The sequence below is a fragment of the Neomonachus schauinslandi genome, chromosome 6 (genome assembly GCF_002201575.2).
Source record: "Neomonachus schauinslandi chromosome 6, ASM220157v2, whole genome shotgun sequence".
Classification (NCBI taxonomy): domain Eukaryota; kingdom Metazoa; phylum Chordata; class Mammalia; order Carnivora; family Phocidae; genus Neomonachus; species Neomonachus schauinslandi.
Window position 1 is genome coordinate 50,615,871 of NC_058408.1, and position 21,650 is coordinate 50,637,520.

Below are 21,650 nucleotides of genomic sequence, written 5' to 3' on the forward strand. Positions count from 1 at the left end.
ACCATCTGGTGACTGTGGCTGACTTAGAGTTAAGAAGTGGTATAGCACCAGAATCAAGAGGACCCAGACCGTCAGTGCTTTTTAATATTTCCTTCTACTTATGTTACTTTGTATACAACACACATTTTATAGAGAATAATTAAGGAGGTTTGTTTTTCAGATTTCTTCTGTTGTAGTCTTTGTATACATCAATAAATTTTCCCTAGTGAATAAGATTAAGATCTGATAGAACATAAGTTTCAAACTGTGTCATTATTAATAAAATACCATTTAAAACCTGTAATTTCAATTTCTTTTATAAATTGATGGGTATTTTTAAAAATATGTATTTGGTATGTAGTGTTATCTCACTGTAGACATTGATATATCAATATCATTATTCAGGCTTACAATCAAATCTGAATTATAATACCATAAGAAATAAATGCTGTATTCTACTGACTTCTAAATATGCAGCTACATAATTTTATTAATGTTTATAAAAATGCTAGGGGATTAGATTTCATTAGTAAAAGGAACAGAGAGATTTTGGTTTTTTAAAAGATTTATTATTTATTTATTTGAGAGATAGAGAGAGAGGGGCAGAGGCAGAGGGAGAGGGAGAAGCAGACTTCCTCCTGAGCAGGGAGCTCGATGCCTGAGACCCTGCTTGACGTGGTGCATGGTCCTGGGATCATGACCTGAGCCGAAGGCAGACGCCTAAACTGATCCACCCGGGCGCCCCGAATAGAGAGATTTTTTTTTTTTTTTTAAAGATTTTATTTATTTATCTGAGACAGAGAGCACATGAGAGGGGGAAGGTCAGAGGGAGAAGCAGGCTCCCTGCCGAGCAGGGAGCCCGATGTGGGACTCGATCCAGGGACTCCAGGATCATGACCTGAGCTGAAGGCAGTCGCTTAACCAACTGAGCCACCCAGGCACCCCGAATAGAGAGATTTTGATTGCATGTTTTTTCATTTTTAGTCTTGTTAGTCCCTAGATGGAGTATACTAAAAGTAGCACATGATCTAGTCATGCCAGTGCATGACTCTGTGTAAGGACAGTGATCATTTGTTATATTTCCCATAAAGCAACCCATTACAAGATTGTGTTAATTCTTTAATTTGTAGTGTAAGTGCTTTGAAGGCTCTTTCTTGTATAATTGAGCCTTACTGTAGGAACAGTTACAAACACAAGGAATTAAGATCTTTTAGTATGTGTTGCGTTTTTTAAGACTATCGTGAGGACGGTTCCATCTGATTTATTGTACTTTTTTTTTTTTTTTACTTTTTAAAATGTGAGGTTGTGTTTTATTGACTAATTTTGTATTAATAGAGGGTAAAGTATATCAAATGTTTACCATTTTTTTTTTTGGAATTATACTGAGAACATACTTTTTTAAATTTCACACCTCTCTGAAGTCTCTTCCTTATTTAATAGATGGAGAAACTAGAGATCAAATAAGATTAACAACTTGCCCAGAGTCATTTAGCTGCTCAGTGGTAAAATTCACACCCACTCTGTGTACCCTTAAGAATGCCTCTCATGTTATAATTTTTGGGGTTATTTGAATACTAAAAGAATGATTTTGTGTATAGACAACTTAATCCATACCTTCACTTGCCTAAATTTCATTAGGGTAGATAATATTAAATATTATTTGTAGTGGTAATAGGGAAGGAGAATTTTTAAAAATGTAAATAACTGTGGTTTATCATGGTTGATACATGTTTTGCCATTTTCAGGTGTTAATGGTCTTCATAGGCTAATTTATTTAAAGATGAGAAGAATATAGGCGTGGTAAAGATAGAACTAATAGGAAAAAAACATAGTTTCAGAGATTTTTCTAAACTTATGTAGGAAAATGCAGAGACGTTACAACCAAATAAAAAGAACCAATGCAGAAAGCAGATTATGTTTTTGATCAGGTAGAGAAAACTAGTGTATAGGTATTGGATTGTGAAAAAAAGATTATTGGTATTTTATCATTTATTCTATTCCTTTGGTAATTTTCCTTCACATAAGATGTTTATCGTAACATTTTGGACCTGGAAGGGACTCTAGATAATCTAGAGATAGTCCCCACTCATCTCACTTTGAAGATGAGGAAACGGAGTGGTTACGAAGTATGTGTCTGAGGACACATAGCTTTTTAGTGGCATAACAGGACCTGTTAACTGTAACTTTGATTGCTTGCTTGTGCTCTTTTCCTAATACTCTTAAGTCCTTTTTTCCTTAAATAGTGTTCCTATCTGAAAATGAAATTGAAGCAGATACATTTCTGTATACACTTGTTTTGTGATTATTTCCTATTGATATTCTTTCATGGTGTGTTTGTTTAAGGTGATGGGGTGAAGGGTTTATAAATTGTTTATTTGCTGATTGTTTATGGGTTATGCATTTATTTGGTATCTAATTAAATTATTGGCAATAAATATTTTCTTTGCTTAGAAATTAGAAATAATGGATTTAGATATGATGTATTTTAGATTTACTTTTTCTGTTGCTAGAATAATGTAAACACTGAAATCATATTTTTCTCTCTTCATTTTGCAGTAGTATTATTGATTCTACAGAATACAGCCAACCTCCTGGTTTCAGTGGCAGTTCTCAGGTAAATGATATATTTAGCAGTATGCTTTCGTGGTACAATGAATATAATCATCTGAGTTTTAAAGCCATAGATTAGTTTACTGGAATGTCCTGTCACAAACATAACTGTTTTGAGTGCTGTGGCATTGATTGGGACTTAGATAGTTCTGATGCATAAACAGCTATTTATGTGCTCATTGAAGAGTCAAAAAATTTTTTTTTGAATGCTAGTAACATGAGACCTTGAGAGGAAGGAAATACTGTAAGATGAAATTATGAATAATCAGCACATTGTTTTTCTCAGGGATCTTTATAATCTATTGATGAATCACTCATCATTATGTTGAAATGTTAAGCTTTTCTGTGGGAAGTAAACTACAGATTTGAGTAAAATAAACTTCAGCTTCACCTCTCTTCTAATTAATTGTATGATTGTTTTGACTTTTACTTTCTCCGTCTTTAACTTGGGGATGCTGATATTTGTCAAATCTAATTTTGAGGCTGGACTTTTTTTTTTTTTTTGACTTTTTATATTGAAATAATGTCAGACTTAGAGAAAAATAACCAAAATGGTAAAAGGAATTCCTTTATGTCCTTTATCTAGATTGTCTAAAAGTTAACATTTGGTCACATTTTTTTGTTAATTCTCATTCTCTCTTTTGCTTATGTACACATAAATTTTCTTCTCTGCTTTAGTTAGGTACAGGCATAATGATCCTTTACCTCTAAATACTTTAGTGTGTATTTCCTTAAAAACAAGGGTATTGTTACGTAATCACAATATAATTTTAAAATTCAAAAAGTTAACATGGATACAATGCTATTATCTAATCCCTGTATCTTATTCAGATTGTAGAAATTGTCCTAATATTATCCTTCATAGTAAGAGGGAAACAATGACGTGTTTTTAAATGCATGTTCATTTGTATATTCACTTTATGTGTAGTGTGGTTATTTTTATCAAAGTGAAAAGAAAATTCTTTTGGATCATGCAGCTTTTGTTTGTGTTTTCCTTTTCCCACTACTTAGATGACCACTTCTATTACTTTCATGGTTAGTTGGTATAACTACTCTGAACATCCTGTGTTATCTTCATATGCATGCATGTATTTGGCCTATTATACTCAGTTCATAGATTAGTTCGCATCTCTTTCTGAACAACAGTGAAAACACCAGATCTTCTTGTTTCTTTTTTTTTTTTTTAAGGGTTTTTATTTTATTTATTTATTTGAGAGAGAGAGCACAAGAGGGGGTAGGGTAGGAGGGAGAAGCAGACTCTCTGCGGAGCAGGGAACCGGATGCGGGACTCGATCCCAGGACTTTGGGATCATGACCTGAGCCGAAGGCAGTTGCTTAACTAACTGAGCCACCCAGGCGCCTGATCTTGTTTTTATAAGACATAATGGGATATATCAGGAGAAATTATAAAGCATTAAGTTGAAACATACCTTAAAAACTTGAGAGGGAAAAGTAGTCTTTGAATCTGGAAACAGCTTTGTATTCACAGTTGGACCTTGCTGTTTTCCTTTTGACTCTAATCTCACAAAACATCAACATCAGATAAATCCATTCTGTGACTGTGATGAAGTAAAACAAATATAAGGTCACTTCATAAACTGTCTAAGCACATGTAAAAACAAAGTCACCATGCAAGCCCCCCAAAATACCAAAGACACTAATGTCCTGGCTAATATGAGCAATTGCTGTTGCTTTACTATTTACAACTTTAGTTTTACTGTAGTGTTCTATCCTTCTAGATACTCAACCACAGAATTACCCCCACTTCTTGAAAGCATCCCATCCACAACCCTCCCCCAAACACTTAACATGAGCCTGTATCCTATAAGTTGGCTCTTAACTGAGATACCTCTCTCTTACCCATAGTGTGTTATATTCTTTGTTGCAGTGAGCAATAATTAAAACTTGTTCAACTACAGGTATGTGTTTCTGTTGGTCTTTGGCTGCAGGGCATTGACAGTCTCTTCATAGAGGAACAAGAAAAGGTTTTTCTGTAATTGCCATTTACATAATATTTAATTGAATTGCTAGCAGTGAGCTAGAAACAATAGAAGTTGAATCTGGGTGAAAAAGAAAAGTAATAATAGCTTTTTTTTTTTTGGTTTATTTTACTTTTTAGAGCAGCACTTGATATTATCATGTAATAAAGAGATTTCTGGTTTGAGATAGTATACTAAGCCAATCAGTGTGTTAATCTCTCTCCTACCTTCACTCACCAGAAATCCCATTGACCTATTACTATCCTCACACTGAAAACTTAAAAGAATTTATAGAGGATTAAAAAAATACTTAGGAAGGCTGCCTAACATGAGAGTGTGAAGTGTGCCTAAGGGTGACAAAGGCTGGGTCTCCTGGATGACTCCAACCTTAGCATCTACTGGAGGACAGGGAAGTTGTTGAGGAGGAAATCCTACTAGTGTTTATGGGATAGAACTGATAGGACATACTGTGCTGAGGGCCTACCCTTCATTTCTAGCTATGTTCTTTAGAACAGATAGACTTAAAGCAAATTGACACAAAAAGGATTGAAAATAGAGGAATAGTTGAGGATAAGCCTGTCAAATGTAAGAATACTAAAGAATATAGCAAAAACAAAAACTAAAACAAGAACAAAAGAAAGAAAAGTGCATTACCAAAATAGGACTCAAGGAGAAAAGCATAAAAGATAACATTTTTCACATAAAGAAAAGTGATAGTTTCCCAAAGTAGTAATAATTTGTGTGATATAGTATAAGCATTGAAGTTTATATAAAGCAAAAATTGATATAAATTTTTGGAAAATTCATTAAAACTTAAACATGGTGGAAGATTTTGAAGTATATCTCAAGAATGAATTAAAGTAGTAATAATAGTCATTAGTCATCATTATTTTACACTTACTGTTCATGAACATTAAAGTAATTAAGGTACTTTACATGCATTACCCACTTTAATTCTCCGAACTTCCCTCTGAGGTAAGTACTATTGCTATTATTTTTTATTTTATTGAGGAGAAAACTGTGGCATACGGAAGTTAAGGAGGTTGCTAAAGGTAACATAACTAGTAAGAGGAGGGTGCTGAGATTTTAACTCAGGCATTATGGCTTCAGAGCCTATGCTTTTAAATACCCATTTATTCAACCAAGAGATTTTTAAAAATGTTTTAAATTATTTATGTATTTATGTTTTGGAATACCTGCTATATACCAGGCACTATTACAGGCTCTGGGGATACCTGATTGAACAAACACAAAACAAAGACTTCTGCTGTAACCAAGCTTCCAGTTTAGTAGGAGAGATACTTACAGTAATAAAAGTAGACTACCTTTGAACAAAGTGGAGGTGAGGGAGCAAGCCCATGTGAGTATCGCTGGGATTCCCAAGTTCTGGGAAGAGGGTTAAGAAGTAAATGAGCTCTGAGGTAGGAGTATGCCTGACATAGTTCAGAAGTCTGTTGTGGCTGGAGAGGAGTAATCAATGGGGAGAAAAGTAGAAATGAGATAAAACTTAACAGAGGCCACTTGGCACATGACTTTCTTAGGCTGTTATAAAGACTTTGTGTTTTGTTTTTTTTTGAATGAGACCAGTTAAACTTGGTTGAATAGGTACTTGTCTCACTTTATTCTTTGTATCAAAGGACATACATTTATTGTTTTTTTTTTAAGATTTTATTTATTTGACAGAGATACAGCTAGAGAGGGAACACAACGCAGGGGGAGTGGGAGAAGGAAAAGCAGTCTTCCCGCTGAGCAAGGAGCCAGGCGTGGGACTCGATCCCAGGATCCCGGGATCATGACCCGAGCCGAAGGCAGACGCTTAACGACTGAGCCACCAGGGCGCCCCCATTTATTGTTTTTTTTTTTTTTTTAAATTTTATTTTTTATTTATTTGACAGAGACAGACACAGCAGAAGAGGGAACACAAGCAGGGGGAGTGGGAGAGGGAGAAGCAGGCTTCCTGAGCAGGGACCCCGATGCGGGCCTCGATCCCAGGACACTAAGATCATGACCTGAACCGAAGGCAGATGCTTAACGACTGAGCCATGTAGGCGCCCCTGTTTTGTTTTTGTTTTTTTTTTTTTAAAGATTTATCCATTTATTTTAGAGAGCGGGAGAGAGAGAGAGAGACAGAGTACACAAGCAGGAGGGGCAGGGGGAGAGGGAGAGAGAATCTCAAGCAGACTCCATGCTGAGCGTGGAGCCGATGTGAGACTCAATCTCACGATCTTGAGATCATAACCCCAGCCAAAACCAAGAGTGGACGCTTAACTGAGTGAGCCACCCAGGTGCCCCAAAGCTGGGAAAAATCTTAAGATGGTGAGTGTAGAGGGAGACAAAGAAAGAAAGCGGTCATATAAAATGTTTCAATATATAATTGAAATTGACTTATAATATGTAGTAGATTAAAATAATTTAGACAGTGCTTATGCATACTATTAAAATGAGTCTTAATGAAATATATAATTTTCAAGAAAAATTAAAAATATTGAGATTAAAGTAATTATAGAACAATTTGAATAGACCAGTTGCCATAATTATTAATTTAATGTGATTCCATAAAAATCTCAATATTTTTTAAGAGTGCAGGGAGTGTGACCAACTTTAAAGTTCATTAGTAGGATGAATGGATTCAGAGGTATAATAATCACAAGGGCATTTACCCAGTAAATTATTAAAATGTATTCTAAGACTGCTGTAACAAAAGGAGCACAGAAAATTTAAAATCGAACTGAAAGGTAATGAAGAATTTATTAGCCTGTGGTAAAGGTGGTTACGCAGATCAGTGGGGAAAGTGGGGATTAAGTAAATGGTGTTGCTATAGCCAGGAAACCAAACCATTTGTGGAAAACCACTTACTGTGAGAGTCTAAATCAGCTAAATAATGAGATAAATACTAACAGGATTGTAGAAATTAAGAAAGAAGGCTATATCTTACATAAACAGAATTTTAACAATGAACAATATTTTAAAAAACTAGGAAAGGTATTTTAAGTATGATAGGTAATTGGTTTAGTTGCTTCAAAATAATGAAAACTTTTTATATCCATTTTGTCTTTTTGATGAAAGCTCCAGATAGGGTAAAAAAAAGAGAAAATGGTAAAAAAAAAGTGAAAATTCAAAAAAGGTGAAAATTTAAAAAAAGTGAAAATTCAAATGGTCGGGTCACATATGAAATAATATTCACTTTCCCAAATAATAAAACAAAATATGAAGTAATACAAGGTTCCAAAGGAGTCACCTAATAGATATGGTTCAGAACTTTTCAAAATTGGAAATACTCCTTGCTGTGTGTGGTTGTGCGTGAGTTTGGGAGAGGGAAAGGGAAGGGAAGAGAGTTGGTAGTCCAGGAAGAGTATTTGACAATGTATACATAAGACGGAAGCTGAAAATGTGAGTTCATCATTATACGGATAGAAATTTATTATAAGAAAAGTCAAAGTACTGTGTGAAGATTATATGCCAGTATTATTTATGTAGGTAAAAATTCTGGGAAAATAAATACTCCCAATCATAATAGAATACCTAGAGAAACTATGGTACAGCTACAGGATTTTATTACTCTTAAATAAAAATTCTTTTTTAAGATTTTATTTATTTATTAGAGCAAGAGAGAGCGTGTGCACAAGCAGGGGGAATGGCAGGCAGAGAGGGAGAGAGAGTGAAGCAGGCTGTCCGCTGAGCAAGGAGCCCGACTCGGAGCTCGATCCCAGGACCTTGGGATCATGACCTGAGCCGAAGGCAGATGCTTGACTGAGCCACCCAGGTGCTCCTCTTAAATAAAATGTTTATAGTTGAATTGAAAAATGTGTTAACAGTATAATGTAAGTGAAGCCAGAAACAAATATTTTATACCTCTGGATTTTTATAAGTACCTGTTGAGTTTGCTTTAGAATTATTATATATCCTTAGTATAATTAGCAAAATCAGGAAATTAACATTAATATTATTTGAGATAACTTATTTAAATTTCAGCAGTTTTGCCATTAATACCATTAATAAATACTCTTTTTTAGCAAAAAGATAAAACTTCCCTTGTTCAGTACTAATCTACAATCACTTGTTGCATTTAGTTGTCATGCTTCTCTAATCTCCTTAAAACTCTTATCGTTCCTCAGTCTTACATTACACTGACATTTTTGAAGAGTATGTTATTTATTTTGTAGAACATCCCCCACTTTGAGTTTGTCAGATGTTTTCTTAGGACTCAATACAGATTATCCATTTTAACCAGGAATACTACAGAGTTGCACCCTTCTTTGTTAGTTTCTCATATCTGGGTGCATATGATACCTCTTTGCTCAATTCTGATGTTAACTCTAATCACTTTATTAAGGTGGTACCTATCAGATTTCTCTACTGTAAAATTACCATTTTCTCTCATCTGTGCTATTAATAAATCTTACTTGAAATAGTTATTGATACGGTTATTGCCCAAATGATAATTAATGATAATTTTTAATTCCTTATTCCACATTTATTAGTTAGCATTTCTACTGTAAGAAAGACCTTTCCCTCCTCTTTGTTTATATCCTTATGGATTTATGGATTCCTCCTAATTCATTCTGTTAATCATTTTTTAAAAAATATTTTATTTATTTATTTGACAGAGAGAGACACAGCGAGAGCCAGGAACACAAGCAGGGGGAGTGGGTGAGGGAGAAGCAGGCCTCCCACTGAGCAGGGAGCCCGATGAGGGGCTCAATCCCAGGACCCTGGGATCATGACCTGAGCCAAAGGCAGATGCTTAACGACTGAGCCACCCAGGTGCCTCTCTGTTAATCATTTTTAACTTAAATTGTCCCATATTTGGCTAGTTGGAACTCTTTGAAGTTGATTTCCACGTTCTTTTGACATGTTCCCATCATTCTTTAAGTACCTTCTTACATTCTTAGACAATAAGAGGTTGCAGCATCACCTTGCCCCAGTCCTGGAATCAGTGATGTATCCAAGAAACCCTATTTTCTTTTAATGGAGAATGTTATTTAAATACCAAGATCTGGGTTTTAAGTGTGCTCATTGGTCCTCGAATGTCAGTGCCTGTAGGCGTTTTCAATGGACAGAGAGACCTAGGAGACATATGTATGTGTATATATAATGTATGTTACGTTATCTATACAGATATATATGCATTAATTACATATTAATCACCTTAAGTGTTTGATTAATGAAAGGACTCACAGGAGTCAAATAGTTTATACTTCTGGAATAGCTTGATTAAAGGCAGTGGGTACCATACAGCCAAGCAGAAGGAGAATACTCACTGAAAGGGGTCTGGCGATTTCAGGTCCAGGCTTCTTTGTCCTTCCAGACTGGGTCATACAGGAACTGCTTTGTCTCCAGGTTTAGAAATACTCCTGGCTTGTGTCTCAAGTACTTCAGTAATAGGAATCCAAAGTTGGCTTGTGGTCAGGATCTCTTATTTTAAATATGTCACATAGGCAGTATATTATAGTTACATGACCAGCCTTTAAAGGCTCCACTGAAACCACGTACAAATGATAAATTGATTTATTATTACTAAACAATGCTGACAGACTAATATATTTTGTTCCAGAACAACTCACTGACTTATGGTACAGAATATCATTTTATCTTTCTTTAGTGAATACATTGCATAATGTAGGCAAGAGTCTAGAGATAACCATGTGGGCAATCCAGACTAGCTGAGATTAATCCATGCTCTCAGTATATAATACATAATATTTATACAATCATATATATTTCATATATTTATAAAACATATATATATATATAAAACATGTCTCTGTGTTTCAGTGTCTCTCCTTTAATGGATGAATGGATAGAGAAGGTGTGTATATATACTCAATGGTATATTATTCATATATACACAATGGTATATTATTCAGCCATAAAAAAGAAAAAAATCTTGGGCGCCTGGGTGGCTCAGTTGGTTAAGCGACTGCCTTCGACTCAGGTCATGATCCTGGAGTCCCGGGATCGAGTCCCACATTGGGCTCCCTGCTCAGCAGGGGGTCTGCTTCTCCCTCTGCCCTCTTCCTTCTTGTGCTCTCTCTCTCATTCTCTCTCTCTCAAATAAATAAATAAAATCTTAAAAAAAAAAAATCTTGGCATTTACTACAACATGGATAGATCTAAAAGTTACTACGTTAAGTGGAATAAGTAAGACATTTGGTAAATGTGGCCATTTTTATTTAGAGGTAATCTAGATCAACACAAGTGATGAACATTTCCTTTTGATTTTTAACCATATTTATATCCTACCTATAGATCTAGACCTTATCCTGAATGTATTCATTCTGATGATTGGCCTTGCAGATTATTTACAGCCAGTTCGTATTCTCAAACATCTATCCCTTCACAATTAGTGTATTTCTCTTCATTTATATTAATGTTATTTTTAAATTTAACAATTAACATATGGCAATGAGCTAAGCAATGCATTTTTACCAAGAATTATGAAGCAATCTAATTTTGGATGGATTAGAAAGGAATTGCACTGAAAAAATAAATTCAAGAAAAGCTAAGAGTAAATAGCAAAATAATTGTTAAAAAAAAGCTGCAATAAAACCTAGAAGGCAAACAGTGGTTTTGATTGCTTCTTTGTTATATTCTTGATTTTTGTTACTGTAATCATTCTCATGTTTCAGACTGAAATCTTTACTGTGTTTCCATTGAGCAAGATCACTTTTTTAAAAAATCCAGATTCTTGGGGATGCCTGGGTGGCTCAGTCTGTTAAGCGTCTGCCCTGGGCTCAGGTCATGATCCCGGGGTCCTGGGATCGAGTCCCACATGGGCTCCTTGCTCAGCGGGAAGCCTGCTGCTCCCCCTGCTTGTGCACTCTCTTTCTCTCTCTGGCTGACAAATAAAATCTTAAAAAAATAAATCCAGATTCTTCCCCTCAGAATTTATAAAAATTATGTTGGTACATAGAAAGGAATATATTTCATGAATATGTAAATAGAAGCACAATTACAATAAAAGAAACACTGAACTGAGCTCTTAATGTTAATTACTAGAACCATTCAAGTTACCCCTGTGCTTCTAACAAATTTCATCACCCTACCTTATGTCCAGAACTAATTAATTTTCTGATATTTCTGTTTATCAATGTGTTGATTTTTTAAAAATAGTTTTACCATACATATATGTATCTCTATATTATTTGGTTTGGCTATATGTAGACTTTCTAAAAATGATATTATGTAGTTTTTTGAGATTTGTTTTTTCAAAGATTAGTTCCTGATGTCTGTGGATGTAGTTGATTCATCTTCACTAAGGTATATTATTCCATTTTGTTAATGTACCACAATTTATCAGTTGTGCAGTCTGTCTACATTTGAGTTTTTGTTTTTGCTATCAAGGGCATCTTTGTCCATGTCTCCTGATGTACAGGTGTAAGAGTTTCCCTAGATTTTGTACCTAGGAGAGGAAGTGAGGGTGACAGGGTAGACACATCAGTGGTTTTTGTATTTTGCGATAATATCGAATTGTTTTCAAAGTCTTTTTGTTAATATAAAGCTCCTACCACAAAAGTATATGAGTTTGTTTCTCCACATCGTTGTCAGTACTATTGAACCTCTAAATGGTTGCCACTTTAGTGGCTAAGAAAAGAAGTTAGCTGTAGTTTTAATTCTTATTTTTCTGACACTCTAAAGCCAGCATGTTTTATTTATTGGCCTTTACTTTTTGTGAAATAGCATTTCATGTCTTTTCTCAATTTTTAAATATTGGTCTTCTGTTTATTTACTTGTAGAAGCTTTAATATATGTCCAAAGTAGTAATAACTTGTTTCTTAGGTGTTGCGAGTGTTGCGAAGATCATTTTACAGTTTGTAACTTCCTGCCTCTGATGTTGGGTTTTGATGAACAGAAGTTCTTAATTTGAGTTATCAAATTTGTAACTTCTATAATTAATGCCCTTTGTGTTTCATTTAAGAAATTCTGCCCTGGGGCGCCTGGGTGGCTCAGTTGGTTTAGCGACTGCCTTCGGCTCAGGTCATGATCCTGGAGTCCCTGGATTGAGTCCCGCGTCGGGCTCCCTGCTCAGCGGGGAGTCTGCTTCTCCCTCTGACCCTCCCCCCTCTCATGTGCTCTCTCTCTCATTCTCTCTCTCAAATAAATAAATAAAATCTTTAAAAAAAAAAATTCTGCCCTATTGAGATTATAAACATATTCAGTGATACAGCACATGGCCAATTTTGTAAATGTTCCATGTATGCTTAAGAAGAATATATGTTTCTAATTGGGTACAGTGTTTTATATGTATTCATTAAATTAAGCTTTTAAACTAGGTCATATAATTTTCTCAGTTGAGTTGATGAGGTTAATCTACTGCTATGTTGGTGGGTTTGTCAGTTTCTTTAGGATTTTTTGCTTTATATATTTTTGAAGCTGTGCTATTATGTGTGCACTGGATATACAATTATTAAGTTTAAAGTTTTGCATTTCCAGGTGCTGTTTCCATTTCCATTTCCATTAATGCTTTTCATCTTGAGTTTTTTTCTTTGATTAAATTTGCCTAGTACATTATTTTTCATGTTATTACTTCCAGATTTTTAGTCTTTATGTTTTCAGTGTTTTTTTTTTTTTTGCAGATAGCATACAGTTATATTTTAAAATTCCTTTCTATCACTAATTAGTATTCATATTTATTACTCTTTAATGCTTGCTATTTCTCTCCTTTTTGTGTTTTTCTCTTATATTTTTACCCCCTTCTCCCACCACTTTACTGTTTTAAAACGTTACCTATTCTGTTAAAATGCTTTCAGTAGTTATCCTTGAAATTGACCCAAAGTTAACGTCTAAACAGAATCTAAAGTTATTATAATCTTTTAAAAAAAATCTAATTCCAGGGGTGCCTGGGTGGCTCAGGTGGTTGGGCGTCTGCCTTCGGCTTGGGTCATGATCCCAGGGTCCTGGGATCGAGTCCCGCATCGGGCTCCCTGCTAGGCAGGAAGCCTGCTTCTCCCTCTGCCTCTGCCTCTCTCTCTCTCTCTGACTCTCATGAATAAATAAATAAAAAACATTAAAAAAAAATCTAATTCCAGTATAGTTGACATACAATGCTGTATTAGTTTCAGGTGTACAATATACTGATTCAACAGTTTTGTACATTACTCAGTGCTCATTGTGATAAGTATAGTCTTAATCCCCTTCACCTTTTTCATGCATTTCCCCACCTACCTCCTCTCTGGTAGCCATCAGTTTGTTCTCTGTAGTTAAGAGTCTTTTTTTTTATTTGTCTCTTTTTTTCTTTGTTCATTTGTTTTGTTTCTTAAATTCTACATATGAGTGAAATCATATGATATTTGTCTTTCTCTGACTTCGTTTACTTAGCGTTATACCCTCTCGATCCATCCATGTTGTTGCAAATGGAAAGATTTCATTCTTTTTCATGGCTGAGTAATATTCATGTGTGTGGGTGTGTGTGTACACACGTACACCACATCTTCTTTATCCATTCATCTGTCAGTGGACACTTGGGCTGCTTCCATAGTTCAGCTATTGTAAATAATGCTGTAATAAACATAGGGTGCTTGTATCTTTTTGAATTAGTATTTTCACATTGTTTGGGTCAATACCCAGGAGTGGAATTACTGGATCATATGGTAGTTCTGTTTTTAATTTTCTGAGGAATCTCCATTCTGTTTTCCACAATGGCTGCACCAGTTTTCATTCCCATCAACAGTGTACAAGGGCTCCTTTTTCTTCACATCCTTGTCAACACTTGTTGTTTGTTTGTTTCTTTTCTTTCTTTTCTTTTTTTTTTTTTTACTTTAGCCGTTCTGACACATGTTAGATAATATCTCATTGTGGTTTTGATTTGCATTTCCCTGATGATCAGTGATATTGAGCATCTTTTCATTAAATTTAATATCTTAATTACTCTCCTGAACAACATAAGTGCTCCAGAATTGAAACTTTCTCCATTCTTCTGATTTATATGCCGTTTTTTGTTGTATTTATTCTGACATGTTCTTAAGCCCCATAATTTAGATGTTATAATTAATGTTACAAACAGTATTTAAAATTACTTATTGATTACAGGTTTTCTTTTCATTTTGTGCTTCAGGCCTTCCAGTTTGTTTACTGAAAAATTTTTTTTTTTTTAAGATTTTATTTATTTATTTGACGGAGATGCAGTAAGAGAGGGAACACAAGCAGGGGGAGTGGTAGAGAGAGAAGCAGGCTTCCCGCCGAGCAGGGAGCCTGATGTGGGGCTCGATCCCAGGACCCTGGGATCATGACCTGAGCCGAAGGCAGATGCTTAATGACAGAGCCACCCAGGCGCCCCTGTTTACTGAATTTTTTAAGCACACAATTTCACACATTTTTTTTTAAATGGCTTATAGGCAATATTCTTTGTTTTCATTCACATGAAAAAAATATTGCTCGTTTTATTGTGGGATAGTTTTTTCAGGATCTGAATTTTAGATTGGAGTTGTTTTCTTTCAACTTTTTGAGGATAATCAAAGTTCCTTTTCCTAGCTGCTTTTCTTGCTATTCTTGATGGTCCTGTCAGGTGAGTTATCTCTTCTGTTTGTCTGATTTTTTTTTTTCAAGATTTATTTATTTAGGGGCACCTGGGTGGCTCAGTTGGTTAGGCGTCTGCCTTCGGCTTGGGTCATGATCCCAGGGGCTTGGGATCGAGTCCCACATCAGGTTCCCTGCTCTGTGGAGAATCTGCTTCTGCATTTCTCTCTCTCTCTGCCTCTCCCCCTGCTTGTGCTTGAGCTCTCTCTCTCTCTCTCTCTCTCTCTCAAATAAATAGATGGGGTCTTTGGAAAAATAAAGATTTATTTATGAGACAGAGAGAGGTACAGAGAGACAGGGAGAAAGCGAGAGGAGGGTGCACGGATGGGGGGAGGGGCAGAGGGAGGAGAAAGATCATCTCAAGCTGACTCCCCATAGAGTGCAGAGCCCAACCTGGGGCGCCATCTCTTGACCCCAAGATCATTACCTGAGCCAAAATCAAGAGTCAGGCACTTAACCGAATGAGCCACCCAGGTGCCCCTATTTGTCTGATTTTAAAATCATTTTGTTTTTGGAGAGAAACACAGTTTTGCCTTACTGTGTCTAATTATTGATTTCTTTTAAATTATCCTACTTGATAGGAATAATTTCTTTGTATTTATATCTGTTTTCAGTTCTGTAAAATTGTCAACATGAATTCTTCAAATATTTCTTCTTCAGTCTTTTACAGTTTTCTGGGTCTCTAAGTGCCCATATTTTCAACCTTATACTTTTATACTTCTTAACCTCTGTTTCAGATTTTCTACCTTTTTATTTTTTATCCTTAGTTCTGGTTAATTCCTTTAGATTTATTTTCCGGTTCACAAACTCTCTTTTCAGTTTCTCTCAGTTTTAGTGTTTTTTCTTTTGTCGGTATTTGTCTCCAAATGAGTATTGTCCTCTTTGTCTTTCCCCTCCTCTGCACCATTATATTTTCTGAATTCTCTGAATTCAGCTTCTTATTTGCTTGTATATTAAATCTTCGGAAGTTGTCTTACTTTCTTGTGATTCAAACACTGCTTTAAAATAAGATTTTTACCTACCACCTAGTTTTAGCAGGGGTTCACTTTAGAGTGTTTTATTCAGGGTAGTACCTTAATATTTCTTACTTAAATACATTTGCAGTTATTGTATACTTACGATGAACTTGTGTCATCTCAAGCTCTCGTCATTTGTCTCGTCTCTGTGTTTGTGGGCCTCAAGCATAATAGAAAAATAACCATTTGTGGGAAGAATTGTCTTATCCTTTCATTTAAAATGGTGTAGGCAATATTATATATTGAGGACCATAGATTTTTTTAAAATAGATTTATATGCCAATATATTTCAGGTTTGCTGGCTTTATATATATGTGATTTAGTTATTCTGATCTTCTAATGTATATGGTAGACTAGTACATTCATATTACATATTACTGCCCCTTAATTTAGTAATCAGTATTAACTTAAATATATATTCTGTCAATCAAGGATAATTTCTCTTATTCAAAGAGTACAGGGTTGCAATATAAGGATGTTGAAAAAGTAATTAGTTTTCTTTTGAACATTGTTTTCTAACAATTTCTGCATATTAAAATTCTCAAAATTCTAAAATTTAGCATGGTAGTTATAAAGGATCCTATCTTAATTTATTTTTTATTATTTTTTAAAGATTTTATTTATTTATTTGACAGAGACACAGAGAGAGAGGGAACACAAGCAGGGGGAGTGGGAGAGGGAGAGGCAGGCCTCCTGCTGATCAGGGAGCCCGATGCAGGGCTCGATCCCAGGACCCCGGGAACATGACCTGAGCTGAAGGCAGATGCTCAACAACTGAGCCACCCAGGCGCCCCGATTCTATCTTAATTTGGAGAGTTGAAAGAAGGTTCTTATTTCATTCTTATAAAATTGGCCTTGAGAGCCTATTTGCATATTTTATTTATTTTATTTATTTTAATTTATTTACTTTTTTGGCTGGAAGATTAGAGTTTTATAGCAAACCATATTGTACCAACCAGGGGCCTAGCCCAGCTGGGACTTAGCACTTGGCACCACCAGGTTGCTTCCTCCTCCTCCCCCAACTGGCCCCATCCTCAGGCCTTTCTCCATCTCCAGAAGCCCCTCCCGTCTGGCCTTTGGTCCACCCAGCCCCTCCCCCACCTATGCGCCTCCCTGTAACCTGAGGTATGTTGATAGATTTCCCCCCTCCCTTACATAGTACAAGCAGGCTTCCCCAGGAGGCTTGGGCTCAGGGGCAGGACCTGGACCCAAACTCCTGCCCCTGGCCCCACAAACCCTGAGCTTATTTGCATTTTAAAATAAAAATTGAAAAATATGGTCTAAGAACTATGAGTATTTACCATTTTTAGTTATTTTAATATGTTGATATTTTGAATATGCAATCATTTAGGTATTCTGTGCAGAAAAAGACTATCATTTGTTCTTAGTTACAAGTGTCTTTTCTTATGTTACTACTTTAGACAAAGAAACAGCCTTGGTATAACAGCACATTAGCATCAAGAAGAAAACGACTCACTGCTCATTTTGAAGATTTAGAGCAATGTTACTTTTCTACAAGGATGTCTCGAATTTCAGGTACATATTCCAGACTTCTTTTTTTTTTTTTTTTAAAGATTTTATTTATTTATTTGAGACAGAGAGAATGAGAGAGAGAGAGAGCACATGAGAGAGGGGAGGGTCAGAGGGAGAAGCAGGTTCCCTGCCGAGCAGGCAGCCCGATGCAGGACTCGATCCAGGGACTCCAGGATCATGACCTGAGCCAAAGGCAGTCGCTTAACCAACTGAGCCACCCAGGCGCCCCCTATTCCAGACTTCTTAAAATAAATCAAGTTCATATGTCAGATCCATTTCTAGTTTCTTATGCTGGATTTATATAAAGTCCTATTTATAAAACAAAAGTGTGTATTTTCAACATATTCTACCAGAATGTTATGGAGGTTCTTAGAGATATTGAAGAACATTTTTTTTTTTTTTTTAAGATTTATTTATTTGACACAGAGAGAGAGACAGCTAGAGAGGGAACACAAGCAGGGGGAGTGGAAGAGGGAGAAGCAGGCTCCTGGCTGAGCAGGGAGCCCTATGCGGGGCTCGATCCCAGGACCCTGGGATCATGACCTGAGCCGAAGGCAGACACTTAACGACTGAGCCACCCAGGCGCCCCAAGATATTGAAGAACATTTGTTGCCCATAGCTATTTTTGGTTTTTTTTCCCTCTATTTGGGGATTTTTAATCTTTGTGTAGTGAGCTATATAAAGTTAAAAAAAAATCAACCATGAATATGTTGCTACGAGAAATAAGTTCCATTCAATTGCCTCTTATTATGAAATATTAAACATTTATTAAGTTTTAAGCACTGTCCTTTGTGCTAAGAATAAAAAGATGAAAGAACTGATTTCTGTTGTCAGCGAGTATTGTAAATTCAGTGGGGCAAAGCAACAGGTAAATAATTCTACGTGGTATTATATGTTGTATAAGTGTGTTAGGGGAATAGAGAAGAATATCCACTGATAAAGCCGGGAATGAAAAATCCACACCAAGTTGAAAATGGGGAAATGTAAGGGAATGATCACTGCAGGGACTTTAGAGGATTGTATTTAGTCAAGGCTAGAATTCATTAACTAAATAAGGTAATTAGAAACATCTTCAAAATAGAGGAAATAACTTATGCAACGTCATGGACATGATAGGATATTTTCATTGCATTACTGTAGTTCTGCCCCTTGAGTTGTAACTTTCTCAGTGTCTTTGCTCACCAATGAAGTAGGGACATTAATACCAACCCTATGTTTTGTTTTGTTTTTTAGGATTTATAGGTGATATATCTATAAAATATAAATTAGGTGCTCAGTTAACTCATGTCATTAGTAATACACCTGCTCAAAATGAGGACCACCCAGGAAAAAAATGTGTGATATTTTATTAGTTGTTAAAAATTTGGCCTTAGTTTTCTCTTGAATAGGCATGTTTGTATTAAAATCTACACATTTTTAAAATTAAGAACACAGGAAACAATGGGTGTTGGTGAGGATGTGGAGAAAGGGGATCCCTCTTGCACCTTGGTGGGAATGCAAACTGTTGTAGCATCTCTGGAAAACATTATGGAGGTTTCTCAAAATGTTAAAAATAGAACTACCCTGTGATCTAGCGGTTGTACTACTAGGTATTTATTCAAAGGATAACAAAAACACAGATTCAAAGGGGTATATGTATCCTGATGTTTATAGCAGCATTATTAACAATAGCCAAACTATGAAAAGAGCCTAGATGTCCATTGAGTGATGAATGGAGAAAGAAGATGTGGTATATATTCACAGTGAAATATTAGCCATCAATTAGAATGAAATCTTGCCATGCACAACAATGTGGATGCAGCTAGAGTGTATTATGCTAAGTGAAATAAGTCAGAGAAAGGCAACTACCATATGATTTCACTCATATGTGGAATTTAAGAAACAAATCAGAAGAACATATGGGAGCAGGGGTAAAAAGAGAAAACAAACCAGAAGAGATAGAGAATAAACTGAGGGATGATGGAGGGAGGTGGGTAGGGGATGGGCTAGATGGGTGTTGGGTATTAAGGAGGGCACTTCTTATGATGAGCACTGGGTGTTGTATGTAAGTGATGAATCACTGATTTCTACTCCTGAGACCAATATTGCACTGTGTGCTGACTAAAATTTAAATAAAAATTTGAAGGGAAAGAAAAAATATACACATTGCTTAGGACCTTTGGACAAATTTGCCTTAGGATAGGTGGTGGAAGAAAAAGAAGATTTACATACCATTTTTCCTGTGAATTCTAGGTGGGAACCAAGCTTTGTTTATAAATGTGTATGCAATTAACGATCAACAGTTTTTATAAGATGGGAAACTTTCATTGTATTGCCTGGGAATTGAACCCCTTTTTGAGCCTCTGTAATAGTCTATAAAATGCAATAGGAAGCTGTGAAATTGAAAATGGTTTGATATTTACAAACTGATTGGCAGAAGGTTCATATTAATGCTGTTAGATGTTATTTGTTGGTACATTGTTGAAATACATCCATAGGCAAATGGCAGACATTTAAAAGAAAAAGAGAGGTAGGAAAGAGAGGTTGGGGAATAGTTTTTAAGTAACTAGCAGCGTGGCATTGCTGTGGCATAGTAAAGGTATAGTCACAGACCAATTTATTTTGGGGATATAAGATTACTGGAAGGTAGAATAAATTAAAAACAGGAGGAAGATTAGATTTTCATTTTTATGGGCATGGTTATATTGTATTTAAAACATGTTGTCCTTAGTTTTTAGGAGTCTCAAGTTTATCTTACTGAATTCACACATTGACTACACTTAACCGTATTGCTGAATATGAAGTTCCTCCTAGTGTCCTTGACTGTGAAGAGGAAATTTTAACTTCTATGTAATGGAGTACATAGTGTTTGTTTTTCCTTCTGTATATTTTTAAATGAAAATCCATCCCCTCTTTCTGACTTTCAATTTTCAACTCTGGAAATGAGAGATGAAGATTAAGAGATTAATGCCCTGGACTCTTAGTTGTAATTGGAAGAGAAGGTAAATTATAAAGCATTAGAAGAGAGGAAAAGATGCTGAACACACTTTCACAAACTAATCTGTAATTGGAATAGGAAAAGTAATACGCTAGCAGATATGTATGATTATTGACCATAAACCTACCAAGCATACAAAATCCTACCTTTTCATAACCAGATAAAAATCAAATGCCTATACTTTCAGATACTAAAATAATTATTTTTAGTGTTTTCTTTATGACTTCTTTTGGAAGTAGATGTTAATCAATAGGTGTGATGGCCCCAGAAGTTTAGCTACCCAGGAAAAGATTATGGACTTAAGCAGAATATACATTCTTGAATGCTTGTGAATTTTTTATACTTAGGGATTGGTGTCAAAATATGAAAGAATAGATTTACATTAAATTAGTATTTAAACAAATATCTAAGGTGTCTTTCCAGTCACTATTTATTATATTAAATACTCAGAGTTAATAAGATTATATATAAAAAGAACCAAGTAGTTGTTACATTCAAACCACTTTGTAGTACAGTTGATTTTGTTTTACTGCAGTAACCCATGTTTTATTTCCAATTTGTTGAATTTACTGAGAAGAATTTTTGTGGAGCAGGAACATTATTTAAGTAACATTATGACAGTACATGCTAATTGGGTTTGTTTTTTGCTGTTTTTAGAATGGAAACAGTATAAAATTGGAACCTTTGATATAGGTTGTTAGATGAATTTGCTATTTTAGTGTTTAAATCTTTAAAATGTGAAATATCGGAGACAGAAGCTTAGTATCAGAGACTAGTAATTGTTTTTTTGCCATAGTAGTGTTAGATAAATTTCTTTATGTCAGTAGTTACCTTCAAGATAACCTAGTATCTCCAGATGAATTAAATCAATTCTTTACTGTCTATCCTTGGTACCTTAACTCTGTAGACTTAATGATTTTTTTTTTTAAGATTTTATTTATTATTTATTAGAGAGAGAGAGCATGAGCCTGGTAAGCAGCAGAGGGAGAAGCAGACTCCCCACTGAGCAGGAAGCCTGACATGGGGTTTGATCCCAGGACT

The 21,650-nt window shown here is 35.4% G+C and overlaps 1 protein-coding gene across 1 annotated transcript in view; it reads left to right on the forward strand.

The window, feature by feature from the left end:
• The window catches only part of COP1 (COP1 E3 ubiquitin ligase), a 270,124-nt gene that overhangs the window by 84,317 nt on the left and 164,157 nt on the right, over nucleotides 1-21,650 (forward strand). Inside the window, exons 9-10 of the mRNA XM_021682810.2 lie at nucleotides 2,536-2,593; nucleotides 17,521-17,635. Of these exons, the coding sequence (XP_021538485.1) occupies nucleotides 2,536-2,593; nucleotides 17,521-17,635 (173 nt within the window). The remainder of the gene's footprint in view (nucleotides 1-2,535; nucleotides 2,594-17,520; nucleotides 17,636-21,650) is intronic.